The sequence below is a fragment of the Ammospiza caudacuta genome, chromosome 6 (genome assembly GCF_027887145.1).
Source record: "Ammospiza caudacuta isolate bAmmCau1 chromosome 6, bAmmCau1.pri, whole genome shotgun sequence".
In the NCBI taxonomy this organism is placed as follows: Eukaryota; Metazoa; Chordata; class Aves; order Passeriformes; family Passerellidae; genus Ammospiza; species Ammospiza caudacuta.
The window spans coordinates 31,823,765-31,846,100 of record NC_080598.1 but is presented as its reverse complement, the minus strand read 5'-3'; the positions used below and the strand labels follow the sequence as shown (position 1 = coordinate 31,846,100).

Below are 22,336 nucleotides of genomic sequence, written 5' to 3'. Positions count from 1 at the left end.
CATGTCCCACACAGTAATCTTATAAGCAGCCCTGAAGAAGGATTATCCATGCTATTGCACACCCTTTTACATGCTGTATCCCCTAAGTTTGGACAACTTTTATGAAACTCTTCATCTCAAGCATATGAAAAAAAGCACATCCATTTGCAGGATTACACTGAAATATATTCACTCATGGAATGTTCCTGAGAAACTCACATGTGTTAGAAACTTAGGGAAGTAACAATACCTTTGCCTTAGATGCATTCACAATGACAAATTGAGAGGTATTGAAAAAGAACAGCAGCAAAATGATCAGGGAAGTAGCAAGACTGACATATAAGAATTAATTTAGAAGCACTAATAGCTTGGCAAAGCAATGACTGCAAATGACAAATCTGCAAACATTTGAAGGGCTGACATGAATTATGGGAGAATATTTCTTCAGAATGACACAAAAGATTCAAGTAGGAGCAACATACTTTAAAAAAAAGAGAGACTTTGACTAAGTGCTTAGAAGATTCCTGGCAGCAAAAAAAGAACAAGAAAACATTTGTATGACTCAAAACCAGATATTGAGAAAGCCTTAATGTGCCTGTACAAGACAGAGTATTGAATGGTCTGAACTGTTTTGCTCTGCTAATGTCAAGGAGTCTGCTAACATTCTTAGCTGAGTGTATTTCAGACACTACACACCTATCTGTATTGTGAACCCTCAGCCCAGACTATCAATAAGTAGGCTTCCCATCAAAGAGGATTCAGATGAGCTGAAAAAAAATGCAAGGGAGATAAATACCCAACAGCTTGGACAGGAGCTCATCAGAGCTGTCTGAAGCACAGTGCAGATGCTTTGGCTCTGACATATCTGGTAGAGTCAGCAATACAGCCTTAGGGCTCTCTGTCCTTCCTCTTGCAGAAATGATGTAACTGAGAACTGTAATAACAAATAGGGCTGTTAAATGATTTTTCAGATGTGGAATAGTGCTGTGGCCTTGCTCAGACCAAGAAACATTAACATCTCCTTTTCCTTGTTGGTAAGGATCCTTTGCTGTCTTCTGTGGACCTGTAGCAGTGTTTCTTCCCAGAGAAGAAGCTAACCCATCCTGATATCCAGCATTACAGAGAGAAAACAGACATTCAGTGCATCCTTTGCAAACACACTCCAGCTGACTCATCAGTCCTGCCCAGGCCAAAGCATCTGCTTTGCTCAGAGTATTGAGCTGCAGGTACCATGCACCCCAGGTCCCCCACAGAACAGCTGATTGACAAGCAGCTGTAGCATATCCCTCAAAAATTGTGCTGAAAAGCACAGTTCATCTCTGCTCTGACAGATTATTAACAGAAATTTGAACTTCAATCTTTCAAAGCCAAGATGAACACCCTAATCACCAGCCATAACTTCTCCATCAAAGTGATGCATGCACGTGTAAGCTGCCCAGCAGAAGAGAGTGAGAGATTCATGCCACCAAATAAACCAGCAGCTAAGACTTTCCTTCCAAAGGCTTGTCTAGATCCCTGCTCAGGTTCCTGAATTTCTCTTCCATGATAGCCAAATGCTAATATGACACTGATTCTTCCTTATTGACTTGCCCTCCTTTGCCCAGGATGTTCCTGCCTGGGCAAACACAAATACCTGCTTTTTGGTTACCCCAGGCACACCAACATTTCTAATGAGAACATGCAAAACACTAATCTCTTTCAAGTTACAGTATAGTTTCAAACACCCTTCACCGTGCTGTTTCCACAGCTGGGATGCCAAACAAGAATTTGAGAGGGATTCCCTGCTCTGCTATGGACATACCACAGATTTACTCCAGACCAGGTCAAAACTGAAATTTCATCAACATGATACTACATTCACATTCAAAACTGTGATCCTCAAAATTCTTCTTCCAATTCCCATCTACCCTGAAGTGTTTAACACCGTCATTATCAGCAATCTGAATGGAAGACCTTCCCATTCCACTACAGTGTGACCTCCACACTCAGGTAAAGAGAACCCCCAATAAGGATGAAGATCCACAAAGTAGGACTCACCCTGGGGATTCCTAATGGCAGCATTAGCACCTCATAGCCAGGAGTTAAACCTACCCACAGGTGAATTGGATCCTTACAAGAAAGGGAAAAAAGAATGCGAGATTCCCCAGATTTTCTCTTTGTGCAAGGATTGTGTAGAATCAAAATTATACATTGTATAGGCATGTAAATTCTCACTCAGTCTCATTCCCATTCACTTGCCAAAGCCAGTTGTGCCTGTCCTTTGAGCCAAGAGCAGATCAGAGAAGAGCATGGCAGGGCCTGCTTGCACTAAGCAATCTATACTCCATGCTGGCTTTGGTGGCACACATTCAAAATACCTCATAGTGTCCATGAGAGAAATTGACTGCATGCCACTAACAATAGTTTGCTACTGCAAAAGAAAAAAAAAATCAATATTTGTCTCCAAGCTTCTGAGAAGAGAATCTATTCTGCAGCATAGATAGGGGAAACCCTTTCACAATGTGAGCTGAGGTTTTTCCTGGAGAGGTTCCAGGGCCCTTGCCTGGCTGGCAGGGTGCCTAAGCAGCTTAGCTTAGAAAAACACCGGGAAATACAGATTCCTGCAGCCAGCAACCTGTCCTTTTACCCTACAGCGTTTGTCCTGTCTTGGATAAAACTCTTCAAATACAGTGCCAATGTCATACAGTATCTCATCTCTTTGCACCTCTTACAGGTAAATGGATACATGTGCATTTCTGCCATAATTGTATACTCTCTCTCTGCTCTTCCTCAGCACAGCTACTGAGGAATTGCATTGCAGTGATATCTCCAGATTAGAATTTAGGAGATAAAAGAGAAAATATTCAGAAACCTGAATATAGAAATGATAAAATGCTGCTGTGCATGGAGATTCAAACACATCTTCCCTCAAAACCCACTTCTGCTGGTCTGAAGAAGGAAAAAAAATAAAACAGTAAAGCGAGGAACATTTCCTTGAGAAGGGAACTGTCTCAAGAAGGGGTAACTGTATGACCTAACTCAATGCCAAAATGGGTTGTTGGAATAATTATTGTCTACAAGGCACAAAACTGATACAGAAACAGCAGTCAGGAAGTTCAGACAGAAAATTGTTTATAACCCATGACCCAAGGGCTTCTCTGCTGAGTGATTGTGACACTATTTAAAATTACCAAAGATAGTAAACATGAATAGCTTAGGAAATGAGGAAATTTCTTATTGTTGGCATTTACCTACTGGATGTTGACAAAGTGTTTTAGGGATACTTTTGCTCCCCCCATATGAAGATGCAACAGAATGACTAATATGTGCAGCATGCCACTGTGGCTGGGAATTAAATTAAATTAAACAAATTAAAAAGCTGTGGGAGTGTCTTAACAACTCTGATGTAATGTACTCTGCTTTGGTTTGGGTGGGGGCTACAGGAAGTTTGGTTTTTTGTTGTTTTTTTCTTTCCCCCAAGAATTCCCTGTGTCTTTATTTAATGGGCAGCACTGGATGTGCAGCTCGAAAAGCATTTAACAGCCATCTCTTGCTGAAAGACAGAAGTGGCTGTTGGCAGCACTGTGTGGCATTGAGGCAACATTTGGCACTATGAAGATACTGTTTTGTGTGCAAACCACTTCAGGTTAAAATGCAGGTGTTTGTCCCTTCAAAGGGACAGCCTCTGTGCTTGCTTCTCCCAAGGGGCACACACACCATTGCACAGACAGAGGCATAAACCTGACAGTGAAGCTTCTTTGGAAAACATTAAGTTGTCCTTTCTTTCTTCTCCTTACCCCCACCTCGTAAACAGCACAGCATGTGTTGGACTAGTATTCAGGCTGCCCTAAATATTTCCTTTCTTCTGGGCACAATAGCAAATTTACAGTTGTATTAAAGCAAATCTTCTGTGCTAGTCTGCTGTATGTTGCATAAATCTAGAAACAGATCTGAAATGACCCAAGAGATTCAGACAACTGCTTCCTTCACAGACTTGCATCTTACAGTATCTCCACATCTGAAATACACCCAGTAAAATCAGGAATTGAAGGAGAAAAGGTAAGATAAGGAAATACTTTAATAAGACCAAAGAGGAGAATTTGCCTTATGTAACTAGTTTCTCTGGGAATATTCCTCCCTCTGTCTCCTCCTCACCACCCCCATTAGTATTTATTTCTATAAAAATCCATTAGATACTGCAACTACATCTTGGCTCCTGTTTGCTTCAGTGAAAAGAGAAAGGGTTGCATATTTGTACCATGGAGTGCAAATGGTGTTGTCTGCCAGATCCCTCAGAGAGCTGCCAAATGTTTCTCCTGCATGCAGAGCGGACATCTAATCTGAACTGTGGCCAGGCTGATGTAGGAGAAAGAGGTAAGCACTGTGATGCCTCACCTAGCTCACAACATCCTCTAATATCTAAGACCTCTGCCCTCAGATTCAGCTGCCTCCATAGATTGGCCCTTCTAAGAAGAAGGTATTCTAAGATATCTGGACCCTTCTAGATGCCTAGATATCTATTGTAGAAAAACAAAGCCTAATTTGGCCTGAGGAAGTCAGTCATTGTCAACTTCCTCAAAAGCAGATTGCAGCTTATATCTGGAAGTGAAGAAGCACACTCCAAGCACACCCCCATTTTGATTACTATCTGAAATAAGAGCACATGCTCATAATAGGACACTATACACAACTCATATTCCATACTGACCCAGAAATTCTTCTCAGAGAACCAGAGACCTAAAAATGTCATCACCCTCTTTCCAGAGTGGTGAGCAAGGTGATCCATAGTGCAGAACAAGGGCAAAACCCCATTCAGTTGGTCTCACCTTTGACACAGACATGACTTGCAGAAGTGATTAAGGGTACTGTACAGCACATGTGGATTTCAGTTCCCTTGAGCTGCTTTTCTGTAAGTTCACTCATGCAAGCTAAGGAATACAAATGATCATAAAACCATAAATTAAGCTAATTACCCAGTAAACCAAGAGAAAAAAAAGATTTCTATTCCTATCTAGCAGGGAAGTGATCTGGACACTCTAGCAATGAAAGTCATGCAGGTGATGAATAGATAGGTCTGAGACCATTCAGTTCCCACTCCATATATCTGCCTTCTCCCAAGTTAGATGGATGCATGCAAGAGGTAAACAGATTCATCAAACAAATAAGATCAGCAGCCCAGCCTGATATATTTCATCTTATGTGAAAGTTCCATTTGCTCTATGAAGTATGAGTAGCATTTTTATAATTCATTTTACTGTGATTCCCTTTAACACCACAATAATCTTGTTTAGCTTCTCTTACTGTAAGAGACCACAAAGGGATAAAATCCCCAAGATAATATAAAACTGGGCATCATGACCAAAAGACTGCTTGCATGACTGGGAGATCTCTGGAGGGGCTAGTGTCACCAGATGGAGTTCATAAACCAATCTCTCTTCTCATGCTTCCTATCAGATCTAGAGAAGTAGCTCATCATCTCTTTGGAGCCAGAACTCTCTCTGGCTCCTATTTACAAAGTGTCTTTGTGAAACAGGATAGAATCCCAGTTCATGGCTAAGGCTCATTGTTGGTATCACAAATGAATCATCAACAGCAGGACAAGGCAAACACCGGCATATTGTAAGGAGAGTGTTACCTCCTTCCACAGGAGAACTTGGAGAAAACTTCACAAGCAAACAGGAGATATTTGCTCATGCACCATATCTGCAAACATAAATGCAGTCTGTATGTGTACAACAAAGCCTTAGAGAACAGCAGTATTTTAACCCTCTGCTTTCCATCAGGTGGCTGGCTAGCAATATGCAAACACGTCCAAGACTGCACAAATCCAACAATCTCCTTTCACATATGCTATTTTAGTAATCAAGCCTAGAAACAAGCCCAGTATTGCACCAAAGGTACAGCACTGCAGATTGGTCCTTGGCAAAATTCCTTATAGGAACAATTTTCTCCTAATCTCCTCTTTCAGAACATGATGACTTACACAAGTGTGCTGCTGAATCCCTAGGAATGCCTTTGCTTTCTGTGGCAATAATTAGCCTGCTCAGAAGACAGCCCTCTTCAGCAAGTAAGCTAGAGAAGATGAAATTTTTTTAACTCTCAACTTACTTTATCCTCCAAAGTGCATTTGTAAGTGGTAAACAACAAGGGTAAACACACAGCTTGGTTTGCTACCCTGCAGCAGCAATGTCCAGGTAATCAAGTATGAAAACAGTGCTGGATAGAGGAAAATAGCCAGAAATGCATGCTTTTTCCTCTCTCTTTGTAACAAAAAGACCACCTACTCTGACATGAGCTTCATTTCTATTTTGTGTAATTGTGTAGCTGTGGTTTCTACCTCACTTGAACACTTACACCATGGGTTTTGTGCACCCGTGTTTGCAAATATTTTCTTTGCTTTCCCTTCCAGCTCAGTCCTAGCAAGGCACGTGCTCCTCATCTGTGTGATCAGATGGCGCTGCAGAACAGACATGAGCAAGACCAGCCTGGTGCTGAATTGCTGCGCTGGTGCCAGTCCTAAAGAAAAACACTCATGAGAGAAAGAATGCCAGCTAGGTTCAGCAGAGAGATGGGATGGAGAATAATGACATGATTCATGTCACAAGTGAGCCTTTAGAAGATGCTTCAAGTAAACAGGAATCAGTCTTGAGTTTTAAAGCCTTAAGAATAACCAAGATCTTGGAAGCATTCCGATGCTCTGTTTCTTCAGTATGTGGAACTGCTTCGCATTGTGGCACTCAAATCTTAGTTCAAGTGCAGTCACAATAAAGATTTAGACATCATGAACACACAAATTAGGGATGGGAGAACCTGAGTGTCCAGCAGAGAGCACAGCAGGCAGCACTCTCACTGATCATTCCTCAGTCAAATTGTCTCAAGACCCTGTGCTTTCAAGAGCAGATGAAAACATTTTCACTTCTAGAAAGACAGACCTAAAAATTAAAAGAATAGCCTCTCCAGTAACATTTATTTCTTCAATCCTTCCTTCAACAGGTCAGAAGAGAAGTCTTTAGGGCCAAGTGACGGCAAAGCTGCACAAGGAGAACTCAAACAGGACACCCACTGTTAAAAAATTAAATTAATCTTTCCATCAGAATTTTCTTGTTTCCTCCAAAATAAAACTGGTGAAATTCCCATGCTGTAACCTCCCAGTTTTATTTTTATATTATAGAAGTAGGAGGAGTGAGGATATCAGAAGAGGACTTAGCTTTTCACCACTAAGTAATACACCTGCAAGCTACCAGCAAGGGCTGTTGATACAGAAGGTTACATTTGCTCAGGAAAACTGAATGGAAGAAAGAGCTTTGGAGGCCTAGTAAAGAAGAAGAGGTCAAGCTCAGAGAAGCCCCAGAGCTAAAAATGTGTCAATGTGTTAGAAGGAAGTGTCATATATGCTTGTGCTGCTCCATCTCCCAGTTGTGATCACAAGCAGGCATTGAGGGAAGAATAATGAAATTGGATTAGATGGATCCTTGGTCTGAAAGAGTTTGGCAGTTCTTATGTTTGTGTTCTTTTCTGTGAATAAGAACAAAAACATGGAAAGGAAACTTTGGAAATACAAGGAGGGGAAGTGTTTCAAAGATGAGCTTTCATCTGTCTGAAAGACCGGGCAAGCCTTGTGAACCTGTGGGAGAGAATCTGCCTCACACTTTGGTAGTCAGAATACAATTTAAGCAAAGGTTTTGAGATTACGCTGTAATTGCCCAATTAGCTCTTGCGTGCAAAAGGGATTCTCTTCTATTTATTCACATCCAGCAGGGCAGAAATCCAAAGCTTTCTGCCCACTGTGGATTTGCTCTTCCAATTCATTAGGATTAATTTCTTCACCACCCACACAATTCTCTGAATCTCTGCCTCCCCTCCTGCCCCACTGCCACCTGTCAAAGCTAAAAAGATGATTGGTGCTCCTTAAAAGCAGCACAAAACATCTTTATCCATCTATTTACTGGCAGATGCTTTCTCCCCCCTGCTCCTTTGCTACACTAGTTCTTTCCAAAAGCCTGCAGTCTGTCAAGCTGTCCCCAGAGCACATATGTGCATGCAGTGCTTAACCACATCACCTCCTGTAACCCCCATGTTCTTATCCCCCCAAAATCCTAGGTAGCATTTTATTTTGTCCAGTACCAAGTTAAACAAGAATACCTTCAAATCTATTTGCCATCAAATTAAATTATACTCTGTGTAAACACATCAGCATGAAGACTTCAGGCTTGTCTAGAGCAATTGTTTTTATTTGTAAAGCAGAGGATAAATTTTGATGGATTAACATGAATGTAATCCTGTTGTCAAGTCATTGGGCAGAACTGGGAGTGACTCTTTCTCCTTTACCTACTCCTATCTCAGTCCAAAGCTTATACAGGGGGGAAAAGGGGAGCACTAATTGTTCGTGCTCTGACTCATTTACCCTGTTTACTAAGTGACACCTTTTCAGAGAGCTTCTTGAATTGTATCATCAGAGATGCTCTGTAAATTAATCAGTTTGGAAAGAACCATCTCTGATCCTGTTGGCATCACAGTACGACATTAAATCCTGGGAGTTTTCTTTCAAACGGGAAATCATGATAATAACAGAGGACCTGCACTTTCATTTTGAAAAGACTGAGTGCTGGAAGAGTGCTTCTGACCCACAGTTCCCTTCAGTGCTGGAAGGTGTCTGAACTCCGCCAAAGGAGAGCACAGGTAAACTCAGAAGCTGCAGTAAAAAACTTTGCTTTCAAATATCTAACACAGTCCTTAAAAAGAAATCAGACCATTTTCAGCAGCTACATCTGGAGAAGAATAAGAAGAGTCTCACAATCCTAACTCCACATCAAAACCCAAGGGACTGCACAACAAGTTATCTAATCATAGAATCATAGAATACCTCAAATTGGAGGGGACCCATAAGGATCATTAAGGCCAACTCCTTCTCTCAGGACTACCTAAAACTAAAGTGTAATGACTAAAAATGTTGTCCAGACGCTTCTTGTACATGCAAGGCTGTGCTGTGACCACTTCCCTGAGGAGCCTCTTCCAGTGGCCAGTCACCCTCTCAGTGAAAACCTTTTTCCTAATGTCCAGTCTGAACTTCCCCTGACACAGCTTCATTCCCTTCCTCATGTCCTATCATCAGACAAGCCGGCCTCTCTGCAAGCTAGTGCCTCAGCTGCACATTGGGAATAACAGCCTTTTCCTTCTCCAGGGAAATAATGGCAAGTACGCTGGAGAAGACTGAGAAAGGATCATGCCCTGGAGTGGAAAAGGCTAAGCAGATCCCTTGGGTATCCTGTTCCACCCCCTGCAACAGCAACACAGCATGGAGATACATTTGCTTTAAATTGTCAAGTACCATCAGCAAGGGCCAGAGCACAGAGCTGCTCAGGGGGAGCTAATGTATCCTGTCACACAGCACAGCACACAGCCCCCTCATGCTGCATTGTTTTCTTACCCACCTCTTCTGCACCTTCCATCCCTTGAACAACATCCACCATGCTGCAACCTGCGTGTTTGCAATTCGCACACCATCATCTTGATTTGCCTGGGCTTTCCTGACAGAACTAAATGAATAGCAAATTGAGCTCTGTTTTACCCTCCCCCACTTTCCCCTTGCTTTTGTACATGCTGAAGTAAAAAGCTTCCTCTGACTCAGATTTCAGCTGTCACAGATTTCAGCAGTTTTCTCCCAGGAAGTCTGGATGCTAATGACAGAAATAGCAGCTGTCTCTAAATACTTCATCTGCTGTCTGTGGCCAGAGGGCAGCAGGTGTGGCAGGTGACTGCTTCAGAAAATCCCCTATCCTCTCCAGGCAGGCTCTGGTGAACAGGGATTGGGACCACCACCCCCCGATTGACAGAAAGGCCAGGAACAGTTGCCAGGGCAGGCAGGAGGGATGGAGCAGGAGGGCACGTGCTCACCCAGACACGGGTCAGGCAGCCAGCAGGATGCAGGGCTGCTGCCCCTCAGCTCACACCCAGAAATCCTGCTGCTGCCTCCCATCCCTATGGGAATCATTCCCACCCAGGCAGCTACATCTCAGGTGCCAAAAAAGCAGTCAGAGTGTTAAACACCTAAGCATCCCATAAATAGGTTATCTTACAGGTGAGATGACTCAAGGCAAAGATTGAAGTGGCTTGCTAGAAATGCAATTGAGATGGGAACTAGAACTAAGAGAAATACCCAAACCTTTCTCAACATCCAGTGCTTTACTCAAAATGAAGGTTTGGTTGTTCTCGGCCAGAGTCCAAGGACATGCTTTGTTGGCAGCATCAAACAATCTGTTTAGAACTTTTTGATTCCCACATGTTCAAAGCACTTGTACTTTCCACAAAACATTGTGGTGTCATTGAGCACAATGTTATGTTTGAATTGAAAGGAGGAAAAAAAATATCACCATCTATTATTACATGTAAATAAGAGTTGGTCTTCTACATAGTATCTTAGAGAAGAATGAAGGAAGAGTGAGCTTGACCCTTGCTGTGCTAATTATTGATGCTCAATCATCAATTTACTTAGACAAAAAAGCATGCTATCCAACGCACTATAATTTCTTTCAATCTGCATGACGGCATCCTGGGATAGAAAGAAGGGCAGAGGAGAGCACAGAGGTACCTGAGGAGCTAATGGTATCCTAGGGATCCTAAAGAGCACAATTTAAGCCATGTGTATCATCCTGTCTTAATGGGTCCACTTAGCTGCAACACCCAAGGCTTCCCACAGCAGGATTTTAAATGGTAGCAGGAAAGTGGAATATTGCCTCAACCAGAAATGAAGTGCTGGTGCCATTCCATCTCCACTACAATTGTCCCAGCTAGAAGGAGTTGGGTGTCAGGTTCTCATGTCTGAATATTCCCAGTAGGAAGAAGAGCCTTGAGATGAGTTCGGCAATTTTCTTCTTTCATGCCTATTCTTTGGTCTGTCTCTTCTCCGGCTCTCTTTTATAATAGCACAGAAGCTGAATCAGAGCACAGGGAAGTCCTAGAGCTCATACAACCTCAAGTGTCTCTCTGATTCTAAGCAATGGCAAGCAGCATCATACCACAGAGAGGCACAACAGCCAGCCAACAGTCACAGAAAATTAGTTGTGGCACCCAGGATTTAGCAGCCCAGCAGGTATCTTTTAGAGAGCTAAATATTGAGGTATGTTTCTAGTAGGTAGGTGTTCATAATGGGCAATATACCAGCAGCTGCAGTAGCATTACAGTTCTCATCCCATACAATGGTACAGCTCCAGTTCTGTTGCCAGACTCAGGAACGAAGCTTAACTTTCTCTTGCATTTTCTCAGTTTGCACATTTGTTGCCCCTGCTAGTACCAGGTCATCTGGTGTGGGCTCAGATGAGAGGGTGCTTAAGTTCACTTCTGGGTGCTTAAGTTCCTTGACAGAACAACAGCTTTACAATAATGAGTAGCAGAACACTAAAACTTTCTGACTTGACTGATAAAATAGTTCTCCATGCTTCATGGGCAGTTCAGATGCTTGGCACTAGGGATATTGTGATGATTAATAATTAACTGGCTGGAGAGACTGAGAGCTCAAGGACAGATGCTTCCCATCTACAGAAGGGAGGGAGGGGATTGGTAGGGTAAGAAGGTGACAAGGTTGGTGTGCCCCTGGAAGTCAGCCGCCTTTTCAAGATACTTTGCTGGTATCTTCCAACACAGAAGAAGGTATTATCCTGCACTTCTCCAGGTGGCTTTCACTATCCCATGCACTGGTGGACCAGGGCAGCAATGATCCCTCCCAGCTCCTGGTGTCAAGCTCACCTAAATGAGATGCATCATTAGAAGCTGCATTCATGTATTTAATAGTCTTGAACACCAGCTTTAATGAGACACCTCTGAGATCTCAGGAGAAGTAACAGACAGATAGAAATATGCTTCAAAGTCCTCTGGGTATGAGAGGTAAAATCCAAGTTCAGAGGTACCAAGTACAGGATTTTTAAGTACCTGGTGTGTTGTTCTTTACACTAGCTTTAAAATTTCATCTGCATAAATTTCTTTGATCCACGAATGGCTTTAACCACATTAAAATTAGTCAGAACAGCAGCTGCAATAGGCACTGAACTGCATATCTCAGAGTAATTACACATTACAAAGGGAACCCTTGAAGCACTTCAGTAACATGCCATATTACAAACAGCACTTGAAAAGCCACAGATGGACTTGTGAGCTGTAGAATATCACCTTTACTCCAGCTTGCTTCCTGCTTCCTTGCCTTTCTCTCAAGAGCAGAGGGTGCTTCAAAGAGCATTGAAAAACTTTTAGTTGATCCTGTGCAGTTAAAAACTGAAAAACAGATGTGTAAGGAGTCTCTTCCTCCCCACACCCATTCATTCTTTACCTCCCAATTCAGCTCTCTGATTACATGTTCCTTCCTATTAGCTCTGCCTGAATACAAGGGACAGAAGAGTACATGCTCAGCCATCAGGGGGATGTATGACCAATCTAATTAACACAGGGCTGGGATGAGCTCCGGGCTGTCCTCCCTTGCCCCCCCAGGGGTGTCCTGCCTGTTTGCCAAGGCCTCTGGCTACTGTGATATAGAACACCTCCTGCCAGCAGCACTCTGCCCAGGGGAGGAGACAGAATTTGACCCAGACAATAAAAACAACTGAAATTTTTAGGGATCCATGTGGTTTGCATTTTTTTCATCCTTCCAGATGCTTTTGCTCTGTGGAAGTCACAGCTCTTGTTTATGAGACATAAGGGGAAAAAAAAGGATTTACAGTATTTCCTTTCTTCTGGTCCCAAGAACACCTGAGCTTGAACTGGACCCATTTAATTTGCCTCTGTTTCTCCTTGGCTTTCACTGGAATTCATCTGTTCTGTTTCAATTCAGTACAACCTATTCCTCAATGCCCTGTCCCCCAGTATTCTTGCAGTAGCCAGCACACAAGGCACAGTGCTCCAGCAATAGAAAATAGGTCTATTCCACATCCAAAGAACTGCCAGAGAGAAGATAGCTAGCTGTCTTGGATAACAAGCAGCCATAAAAATTAGAGTGAATAAAAGTACAGCAAATGGCACTGCAATCAAGAACAATGAATGTTAGAGCTAGAGACAGAGGGTAGGTGGATTTCAGCCTGGAACACACCTTTTTAGCTCTGACCTCCACAGATTTGGAAACCTTCAGCACTGCCTTTCCCCTCTTTCCACAATGTCTCCATCTCAGTATTGCTCTAAAGGCATAATAGCCCTTGAATTCTTAGTGCTGGGACAGACTCAGAAAAAAGCTCCTCATGTAACTGAATCTGCAGGCTTAGTAGATAGGTAAGGAAGGAAGGGCAGAAAAGATCCTCTCAGCACAACAAAGCCTGACATCTGTCTAAAAATGCCCTGACTGAAAACAAACAAGTAGGATGAGGGAAGAGCAAGCTTGACCTCTTAATTCCCAGGAGGAGCAAATGCTTTCTGCTTGTACCTAATAATCAGGAGGCCAAACAATTGTCCAGGAGGGTACAAACCAACTTTCTAACAACCTCAGCCTAGCAGAAGGAATTTGGCTCTCCACCTGTTTCAGAGAGAAGCGGCCTGGCTGATCTATCATAGTGTATCTGGAGTCCAGCTTTCTCATTCCTTTGTGGTGAAGCAGTTTTAGAATTGTATAAAGTAGGGAATAGACTCCTTTCATACAAAATACATGTTCAGTGGACCACAGAACAAGTGTGAGTAGCACTATAGCTTGGCTCCAGCTTGGACAACCTCCTGGAACAGCTAGGATTCACTGGAAATACACACTCTTCTGCTAAGTGAGCATTTCAAACAATACAGAAATATTTTCACACAAGAGACCCAGAACAAGCAAATCCAGAGGTTCCTGCTGTCTGCTTCTCTGGCAGACCTGTGTGAAGAGGCAGCTGTATTTGAAACCCCCAGGGATTTTAACCTGGTCTGTCACCCCAGATGCATCAGCACACTAAATGGTAGCAGCCAAACGCAGAACTAGTACTGTTACTGCCCCAGCACATAAGCAGCACTCACGATGAAACCTCTGAGTGTTTCATGCCATCTCAAATGCCCTGAAATAGTCAAGGCATCTCTTCAAAGTTGATAGCTATGATAGAAGATCAATGAGAGAAAATACCTCAACCTTTCCTGAGAGAAATCCAGAGGTCAGCCAAATATCCTAAAACATCCTTTTATATCGATGCTTCGCTAGGTAGAGCCTTTTGTTTTCTAGAAAAGTGATTTGCTAAGAAAGCAACAAAGCCCTGCCTGAAAATACCCACAACCTAGGCCTCTTCTTATGGAACTAGAGCAGAAAGCTGAGACTCTTGCCCCAGGTGCTACCCAAAAGCAGAGGTTAATGACAGAGGTTATGACTTATCAGATTAATCCCATGGTTAACATCTCGCTCCTCTCTGTCACTTCTCACATTCACCAGGCTAGTCCAGAGCTGGAGGAGATGACAAATACAGGGCAATTATAAATTCATCAGCTCCAAGTAATACCAAACAAAGCAAGACACACAGAGGAGCCAAGAACAGACATCTAGGAGAACATTGTGTAAGTAGGGAAAGCTAACCTATGGCAAAGCCTGTAATTCACTCTGGAAGGTTACATTGGGCTCCTTGTACACTCTAAACCCCAAGGCAGCAATCAGCATCTAGGAAGCTTATTTTCTTGCATCAGGATCCAGTATAAGTCACTCACTAGCAGATATCGAAGAGAACAGCAAAGGGGTTGATAGTTCCTTGTGGGTTTAAGTATGACCATATGGAAAGCAAAGTAACAGATCCAAGGCTGAAGGTTCAGCAAACCATATAATCAACAGAGCTCACACTGTGCCAGGTCCTCTCTTTCCCAGAGATGTGGATCTATCAGGAATCACATGGCATTCAACTCATATGTTGACACACACACAATGAATGTACTAAACAGGCTGAAATGCTTTCAGTATTTCTAGCATCAGACACTTGCTTCGGTAGATCAGCACTCCCACCTATCAGAGATCATTTATTTCTCCCAGATTTTCTATTTCCCTTATCATTGCTTTCCCAGACACCTTAAGATGAATTGTTTAAAATTTAAGTTACCAATTAAAACAATTTTCCAATCTTAGGATGTAGCCTCATATCTTCCTCTGAGATGAGAAGTTTCACAGATTCACGGGCTGATAGATAAAGCTCTGAAATGCTTTCAGCTGCTTTCTCTGCCCTGGATCTTTCATGCTCAAAAACATCCAGTGGTTGTTAGAACAGTGGCAAATATTTTTTTTTCCTAACAGTTTGAGTCCACTTGTTAGAGAAAGAATCATTAGACTTGAAAATTTTGCATTTTTTCTTCCCCAGCAAAAATATAGATTTTTTTGTATTGATTGGTCTCTGACTCCCTCCCCAGCTCCAGCTACGTCATCTTGGCATAATGACAGGAACAAGAGGGACTGAAACAAACAGAGAATTAGAATGAGGGCAGTTCAGGTCACTAACATAGCTTTCAGCCCTAAGACACCCATTTAAATTCAGTTCATTGCACTAATGCACAACCATATACCTGCTGATCACCACACTTGGAAATGGATCTGACAGCTGTTTCAACTTGGTAGCTCACTAATGCTCAGCTCTCCCCTACAGAGGCTCCCACTGCATGCATGACTTAGTCCCTGTGGGCTGCCTGAGTAGGAAGCTGGATGACCAGCTGAGCCATGACACCAGAGCAGCTCAACTAGGGATGTAGTAGGGATGTAGAGCCAGAAGGGTCTGCTTTCCTATTGCTAGCATAAATTTATTTGTTAGGAGAATGACAGGCTCCAGTACTGTCAACACATCAGCTTTCATCAATAGTAAGAAGGGTTTGTTTGGTTTGGGGGCTTATTTGTTTGTTTTAAAGAATAGCCAAGTAAAATTAGGAACCTTGACAGCCTAGTGAGCCAGAAGCTAAATCCTGCTGACAGAAGCGTCATATTCTAAAAGGAATCTGCCTTTCTGTAAGGGGAAAGCCCAAAAAGCACCAGAGAAAAATCACTGGAAACCAACTTCCATATGGTTTCAAGAGGAAGCAATCATTTCTCTCAGAGCTGCTCAGAGCCAGGCCAGGGGATTGGGGCTTTGCCTGTGGATGGGTTAAAGAACAGCTTCCAGTAACAGCAAAAGTAACTCTGGATCTTCCATATCTCTGGGTTAGAGCTGACCTTACTTTAAGCCCCTGGCCTTACACCTGAAATCCTGCACAGGAGTCTCCTGACCCCACAAGGGTTCAGACTGCTTGAAGTAAGTGCTTTAGAGACACCAAGTCAGACTGTCACCTGCAGGAACCAACTCAAGAGCACTGATGTGGGAACTGTGGGCTAATGACAGGATCCATGAGGCTTTTGCTTCAGAAGCAGAGTTCACACATTTTTTAACACTGTCTTTAGCTTTCCTAGTTTCTCCTCAGGTTTCTTACATTTGCTGGTGTAAAGGAGAGCATGTTGGGGAGCAGTTTTCCTAAGGCAAGCAGGACTAGCAGAAGTGTCAACTCCTGTGTTGCCCTGGATAAGTCAGTTCAAGTCAGTCCACTGGGCAACAGAGCACTGGCTCAGTGAGTTTGCTGATGGGATAAATGCTGGGGCTGGAGAGAGCAAGGCCCTGTGTGCAGTCAAGAGACAGCTCTTTAGACATCTCATGCATAAGCATACAGTAGTCAGTGACAGGGCTGCAGTGCTGGAGAAGATCTGCAGTAGCACAGACAGGTAGCCAGCTTGTCACCCTGACAACATCCAAACAGACTGCTCCCCCAATGGATAACACATCGTTAGGCTGTTGCTAAGACAACAAAAATTCACTTACTGTACATAAATGGGCACATTTCATTGCTGGACTTATTAACTTGGGCCATGCCACTTCCTCTTTTTCTCCTTAATTGATTTAAATCGGATAACATATTTGGATTCCTTCTTCTTGAAGGAAAGAACTCAGCTGCAGCTCATTGTAATAGTTTTTTAATCTTTTCTTCTTCTTCCAATTGATTTCCTCTCTCCAAAGACACAAGAGGGGAAGGATGTCTAGTTACACTTTGTCATTTCACAGACTTGAAGCAGGCACTGACTACAACACAGTGCTCAGCATCACCAAACTGCTTTTCTTGTCCCTCTGCTCCTGCATTCAAGCAGAGCAAGGGAACAGTCCCGCTCTACTATCCTGCCTGAGGTCACCCTGTTGTCACACAAATGAAATTGATGCAGTCTAGGAGGAAAAGAGATGCAGAAACAAAGCCTAGTTTTCCTCACCTGCACAGACTGCCAGGCTGCTCAGACTGATTTATTTGAAACATCTACTGTACTGCCACCAAATTTGCCATAACACCTTTCTTTAAAAAAAAAAAAAAAAAAATTAAGTTTTTTTTCCAAAGTCAAGAGCATTTGCACTGGGAATTGTTGTATCCAAGAAAACTGAAGCAGTCTGGACACACCTCTCATACCTTGGGCTCAGGACTCTGCTGTTATCCAGCTTTTTCTGCTCTTTTCCCTTATTCTCAGCAGTGGTCTATTTAGGCTCTCTGACCTTTAACCAAGAGTCTTCCCAGAAAGTTTTTGGGCCCATAACAGAAAGTATCATAGTATGACACAAGAGTGATTACAAACCCTGAACCCATTATGCAGCATATGCATAGTTGAATAATCTAAACACAGTCCTACCAAACAAGCAAAAAATCAGCACAGGCCAACTCAAACCTCCAGGAAGATGCATAAAGCAAGCACCTGAGGGCTGTCTGATCCTTCACACCTCTGTGCAGCACTATGTCTGACCACTCCTAGGAAAAAAGAGCATTTAGCACTCCTGTTAGATACACTATAGCACTGTGGGGAACCCATTTCCAAGCCCCTGTTAGCTCACCATTCTGCTTTGTTACCCAGTACCCTGAGCTTGATATGATTTGAAGACAGAAGAATGAATAAGAATCTAGATAAATGAAGAGTCAGTGATAGAGTCAAATGCTAAACACAAAATCTTTACACTTACTTCCACAACAAGCCTGTGAAGAAGATTAAAACACTCCAGATTTTTCCTAGCCTGTTCTTATTCATGGAAGAGGGAATTCTTATGAGTTTTGTGACTGGTCAGAGAGCAAATAAGAATAGGGTACACCTGCCATGCCTTTCCAAGAACATGGCAAACCTTTGAGTGAATGGTGTGTTTTGGAGAACTGAAATTATTCAGATTTGACTAATAATTTTCAACAGAGATGACTTGCAAATATCTGAAGGAAAATTAAAGCATTTAATTTTATATATCTATATTAGGAGTTGCCAGATTAAAATCTCCCAAATGTAATATTTTGCCTTTTGTTCTCTATTTGTTAAATACAAAAAATAAATGTATGGTCAACATGTGGAGGAGGAGAAAAAAAATCCTAGTGACCGTTCATTACTTAATCTTTCAAGACCACAAGTTCTACTATTGACTTAGAACATCACTGCTCCCTGACTCCCTGCTGACCAGGGCTTTCATTCTCCTCTGCAGCACATCCCAGGGGCTCATTTTCCCCAGCAGAAGGAGTAAGCAAAAATGCCAATAGATCAAAACAGTTCTGCATGTTATCAACTGCAAAGACGGGAAATTCAGGACAACCTCAGCTGTAATAAAAGAGGAACAATAGTGATATGAATATCTTTGCCTCTCATATGATAGCATGAATCTGCTATGCAATGAGCTGAAAATATGAGAGCCCCCAAACTTGAATCTCTTCCAAGAAAACTATTTTTAGTGGAATATGTTTAGCTTGTTAAAGATTTAAACCCAGGAAATAATTGCAGTTACTCTCCTGCCTGATTCAAGCAGGCAACATTTATTAATGTACAGTCACTAAATAAATTATTCCAATGTAAGCCACAAAAACTTAAAGTGATGAAGGAACAGGATGATATCCTGCCTAAAAAAAGTCAACCCTGTGCCTGTGGTCTAAGTAAGATCTGCTCCATGATAAACAGTATATGGAGACAGACTGGAGGGAAGAGAGCTGCAAGAAGTTAAGAAAGGAAATTTGATTTGTCCCTCTGAAGGGCAAGTGGTAAGTGACTAATCTGAGCAAACTCTGTCACAGATTTTATAGACCTAGTTCTTTCTTGCAGGTCTCCAACCAGCAGATGGCTTAGATTAAGTCCATGCAAGAGCTGAATTCAGACTGGCAAAGAGATTCATCGGTCACCAAACCCATGATCCATGTTGTTATTCTGTGTTCACACTTACACATTAAATCAGAGTTCAGTATCCTGCATATCTACTCTTTAAATTGTCCTAATTGAGCAGCAAAGTCCACTTGCTCTGTTTTGCAAGTGTACAAGCTCTTTGGCGTGAGACAGGGTATAACCACCTTGTGTGCTGATGGTGAAGCTAGGTCACTTTTGATGGCAATATTCAGAACACTGGGAATACCCAGACATTTTTTGCTCCATTATTTTATACTGAAGAAAACAAGCCTACAAATAGATCTACCTCCTTCAGCAATTTGTGGAAAACACCTCATTAAACAGCAGTACTTTTTTTCCTAAAGAAGTCTGCTTCATATCCAATGGATAAAAGGATAAATGGCTATAATCTTTGAATACATAAGACTACACAGAGTGGCTATTTCATAGCTGCACAAAACCCATAATTGAACTTCTGCCCTAGGGATAAGTTTTCCTGCAGTGTAAGTGCTTCCAGTTGCCATATGGGGGTCACATTCTTTGTCAGGAAAGCAGAACTTCACATTAACTTCACAGTTAATTGTTGTTCCAAGTTGTGTTGTTGTTGTTGTTGTTGTTGGGTTTTTTCCACTGAGGCTAGTTTTCCAACAGTCACTCAAGCAAATGTGCTCATTTCCCAGTTCCCCCGCAATTCCCCACCACAGTGTAACAAAGTGCAGATTTTGCATGGCTACATTCCAGGCTTCGTGGTGTTAAAATCATAGCAGCAATGGAAAAGCATGTAGCTGCAGTAGTCATAAGGTAGGACTTGAGCTACAGGTGACTCAGTGGTAGTCAAACAGATGCTGTATGAAAATAGATTGGTTTCTGTGTACAGACTGGTTAACCCATGGAGTTAGTACTTACACATGATGATTTCCATGGTGTGCTAAGCAGCAAAAACTACTCAGTCTGAAATAAATTGGTGACCTCAATTCTGTTCACTGTGTCTGGGTGTCCATCTCAGAACACAGTGACTATGAACAGCAAGCTCCTTCTGCCTTAATTACTTAAGGCTTCATCTTTGGTGTCAATCAATCAAACATAAAAAGGTAAAGACCATGTCCATCCAGTATTTGGATCTCTTCAGCTTAGTGGTGAAACATCCACTGCTTTGGGATGGATCAACAGGGGCTGAGAGAGGAAAGCTTAGGCCATAGTCTGCTGCAGAACAAACTGAAAAAATTGCAAGGAAGTCAGTGGATATTATAAAAGCACAACAAAACTACTTTATTTTCCTCAAAGGATTAACGATAAACCCTTTCATGTGCATTTGCAACGTAAGTCCCCTGTTATCAGGGACTAGCTACCACCTATTTGGGTTCAGTTGGCTGAAGAACTTCTTGGAGGAATTCACAGTTCAGACTGCTAAGCAACTGACCAATAAACACTCAAGACCAAAGTCTTGGGAAGGATTTTACACTGACTTGCTCAATTTGACCAATAATAGCTCTGGAAGAGGCAGTTTCAGTCCACTGTACTTGTGCTTTCTGGACTGCTCACCAATGCAGATACAGTCCTACCTAAATAATCTTTACCACTCTCTCTTCCCTCAGAAAACAACCCACCTGCTTTAGTTCACAAAGATCCCTTGATTCTTGTGATAAAAAGACATTTGACTTTTACAGCAACCCACTCCTAATCTCTTTGGTGTCTGTTCTCTGGATTTCCCCAGCAGGGAAGCCCACACTCTTCTGTGGGCTTCCTGGTAAAAGTTGTCACTGCCTGGCAAATCTATGCTGTAATCTTAAAGGTCTGAAGCTGGATATTTAGAGCTCAGTCAGCACCTGGGCCTTGTAAGGCCATATTTTCCCCAGGAAGTTGTATTAAATTTGTGGATGATCTGAAAACTACTTTTTAAAAATCATTCATTGGTAATCAAAAAACAAAGGTGAAATACATAATCATCAAAACACTTCTCATGTGAACATGATTCTCCTCAGCTTCTGTCAGACCAGAAAGCAAATAAATTGTGCCAAGCCGCCTTCTCTTTGGGGGTTTGAGCCAAGATTTGGACCTCCTGATTTGCTAGCATAAAAAACACCCACTCACATTCCCCCTTGCAAGAAGAGGTCAAGGAAAACTTGCTACCCTGTGAACTTTCAGGAAATATTGCTGAGCAGCATGTGCCCATGCCCCTTTCTATGCTGAAACTTCACCAGACAATTTCTTACTCTTGTTGCTGCAATTAACCTTCAGAGAACATTATTAACTACAATCTCATGCATATGAGGAATTAATCCAGATTATTAGAAATTATGTTCTTACTGCAACTCTACAGCTGTTTCTCCTCCTTAGATGAAATCCTGACCCCAACCCCACAGCCTGGTAATGCTTGTTCACTTAAAGGAAAATGATCTCTAACACATACAGAGGTGACCACATTTTCTTCCTTAAGTGGGGCACTGGAAATTAAAAAGTCCTCTCCTCACCCAGTGCCGCTCCTGAAAAATCCTGCAGAAAATCTGGCACAATACCTGTAAACTGGACAAATAGGCTAAACGCTAAAAAAAAAAGAGAAAAAAGAAGCGGGTCAGCATCATCTCTGACACACTGACATGAGAGGATGATAGGCTTGGATAAGGAGTTTGGGCCAAGGAAAAGAGGAGGGGGGAGGGAATCAGCCTCTCTGGGGATCTGTGCTTGGCTCCTCTTTGTACAGTGCCTGCCCTCCAAGCATGAACCCCCACCCAGCCCCACTGCCCCCCAGTCAGTAGTATTTCATACTCACCATGTCATAAACATTCAGAATCACTGGTTCATTTGCCATTGTTGACTGCAGTGGAGGCTGGATTAAAACCTTTCAGTCCCTGCCAGATGTGTGTTGCTGCCCCCAGGGTATGCTTTTACCCTGAGCCAGATAGAAGAAAATGCCTCATCCTACAGTAGCAGAAGGAAGGAGGAAAGGAGGGAATTGTCACGGTTGGGTGTGTGGAAAGTTGGATGCAGGGAGGCAGGAAGGCCTGGATTGGGTTTGCTGGTTGTATAGGGTTAATTTTAGCCCTCCACGCCGTGACAGATCCAAGGTTTCTTTTTAACTCTGTAGTGCACCGCGGGGTCTGTAGACTCATACACCACTGTAACCAGGCACCGTCCGAGCTCTTAAATCCCAATCCACAGAAGACAGATTCTGAGCCCAAATACAAGCCCTCTTCTGGAGCCGTGAGCAAGGTGGGTGGCAGTGCGTGCGGGGAGATTTCTCGGCAGAGCTGAGTGCCGCTACCGCAGGGGGCTGCCAGCAGTACGCAGGAACCC

At 42.7% G+C, this 22,336-nt stretch overlaps 1 protein-coding gene across 1 annotated transcript in view; it reads right to left on the bottom strand.

Moving 5' to 3' along the window:
- LOC131559341 (deubiquitinase DESI2-like) overlaps positions 1-21,851 on the bottom strand; it is a 48,080-nt gene extending 26,229 nt beyond the window's left edge. The window contains exon 1 of the mRNA XM_058807671.1: positions 21,813-21,851. Within this exon, the coding sequence (XP_058663654.1) occupies positions 21,813-21,851 (39 nt within the window). The remainder of the gene's footprint in view (positions 1-21,812) is intronic.
- Positions 21,852-22,336: the final 485 nt, after the last annotated feature.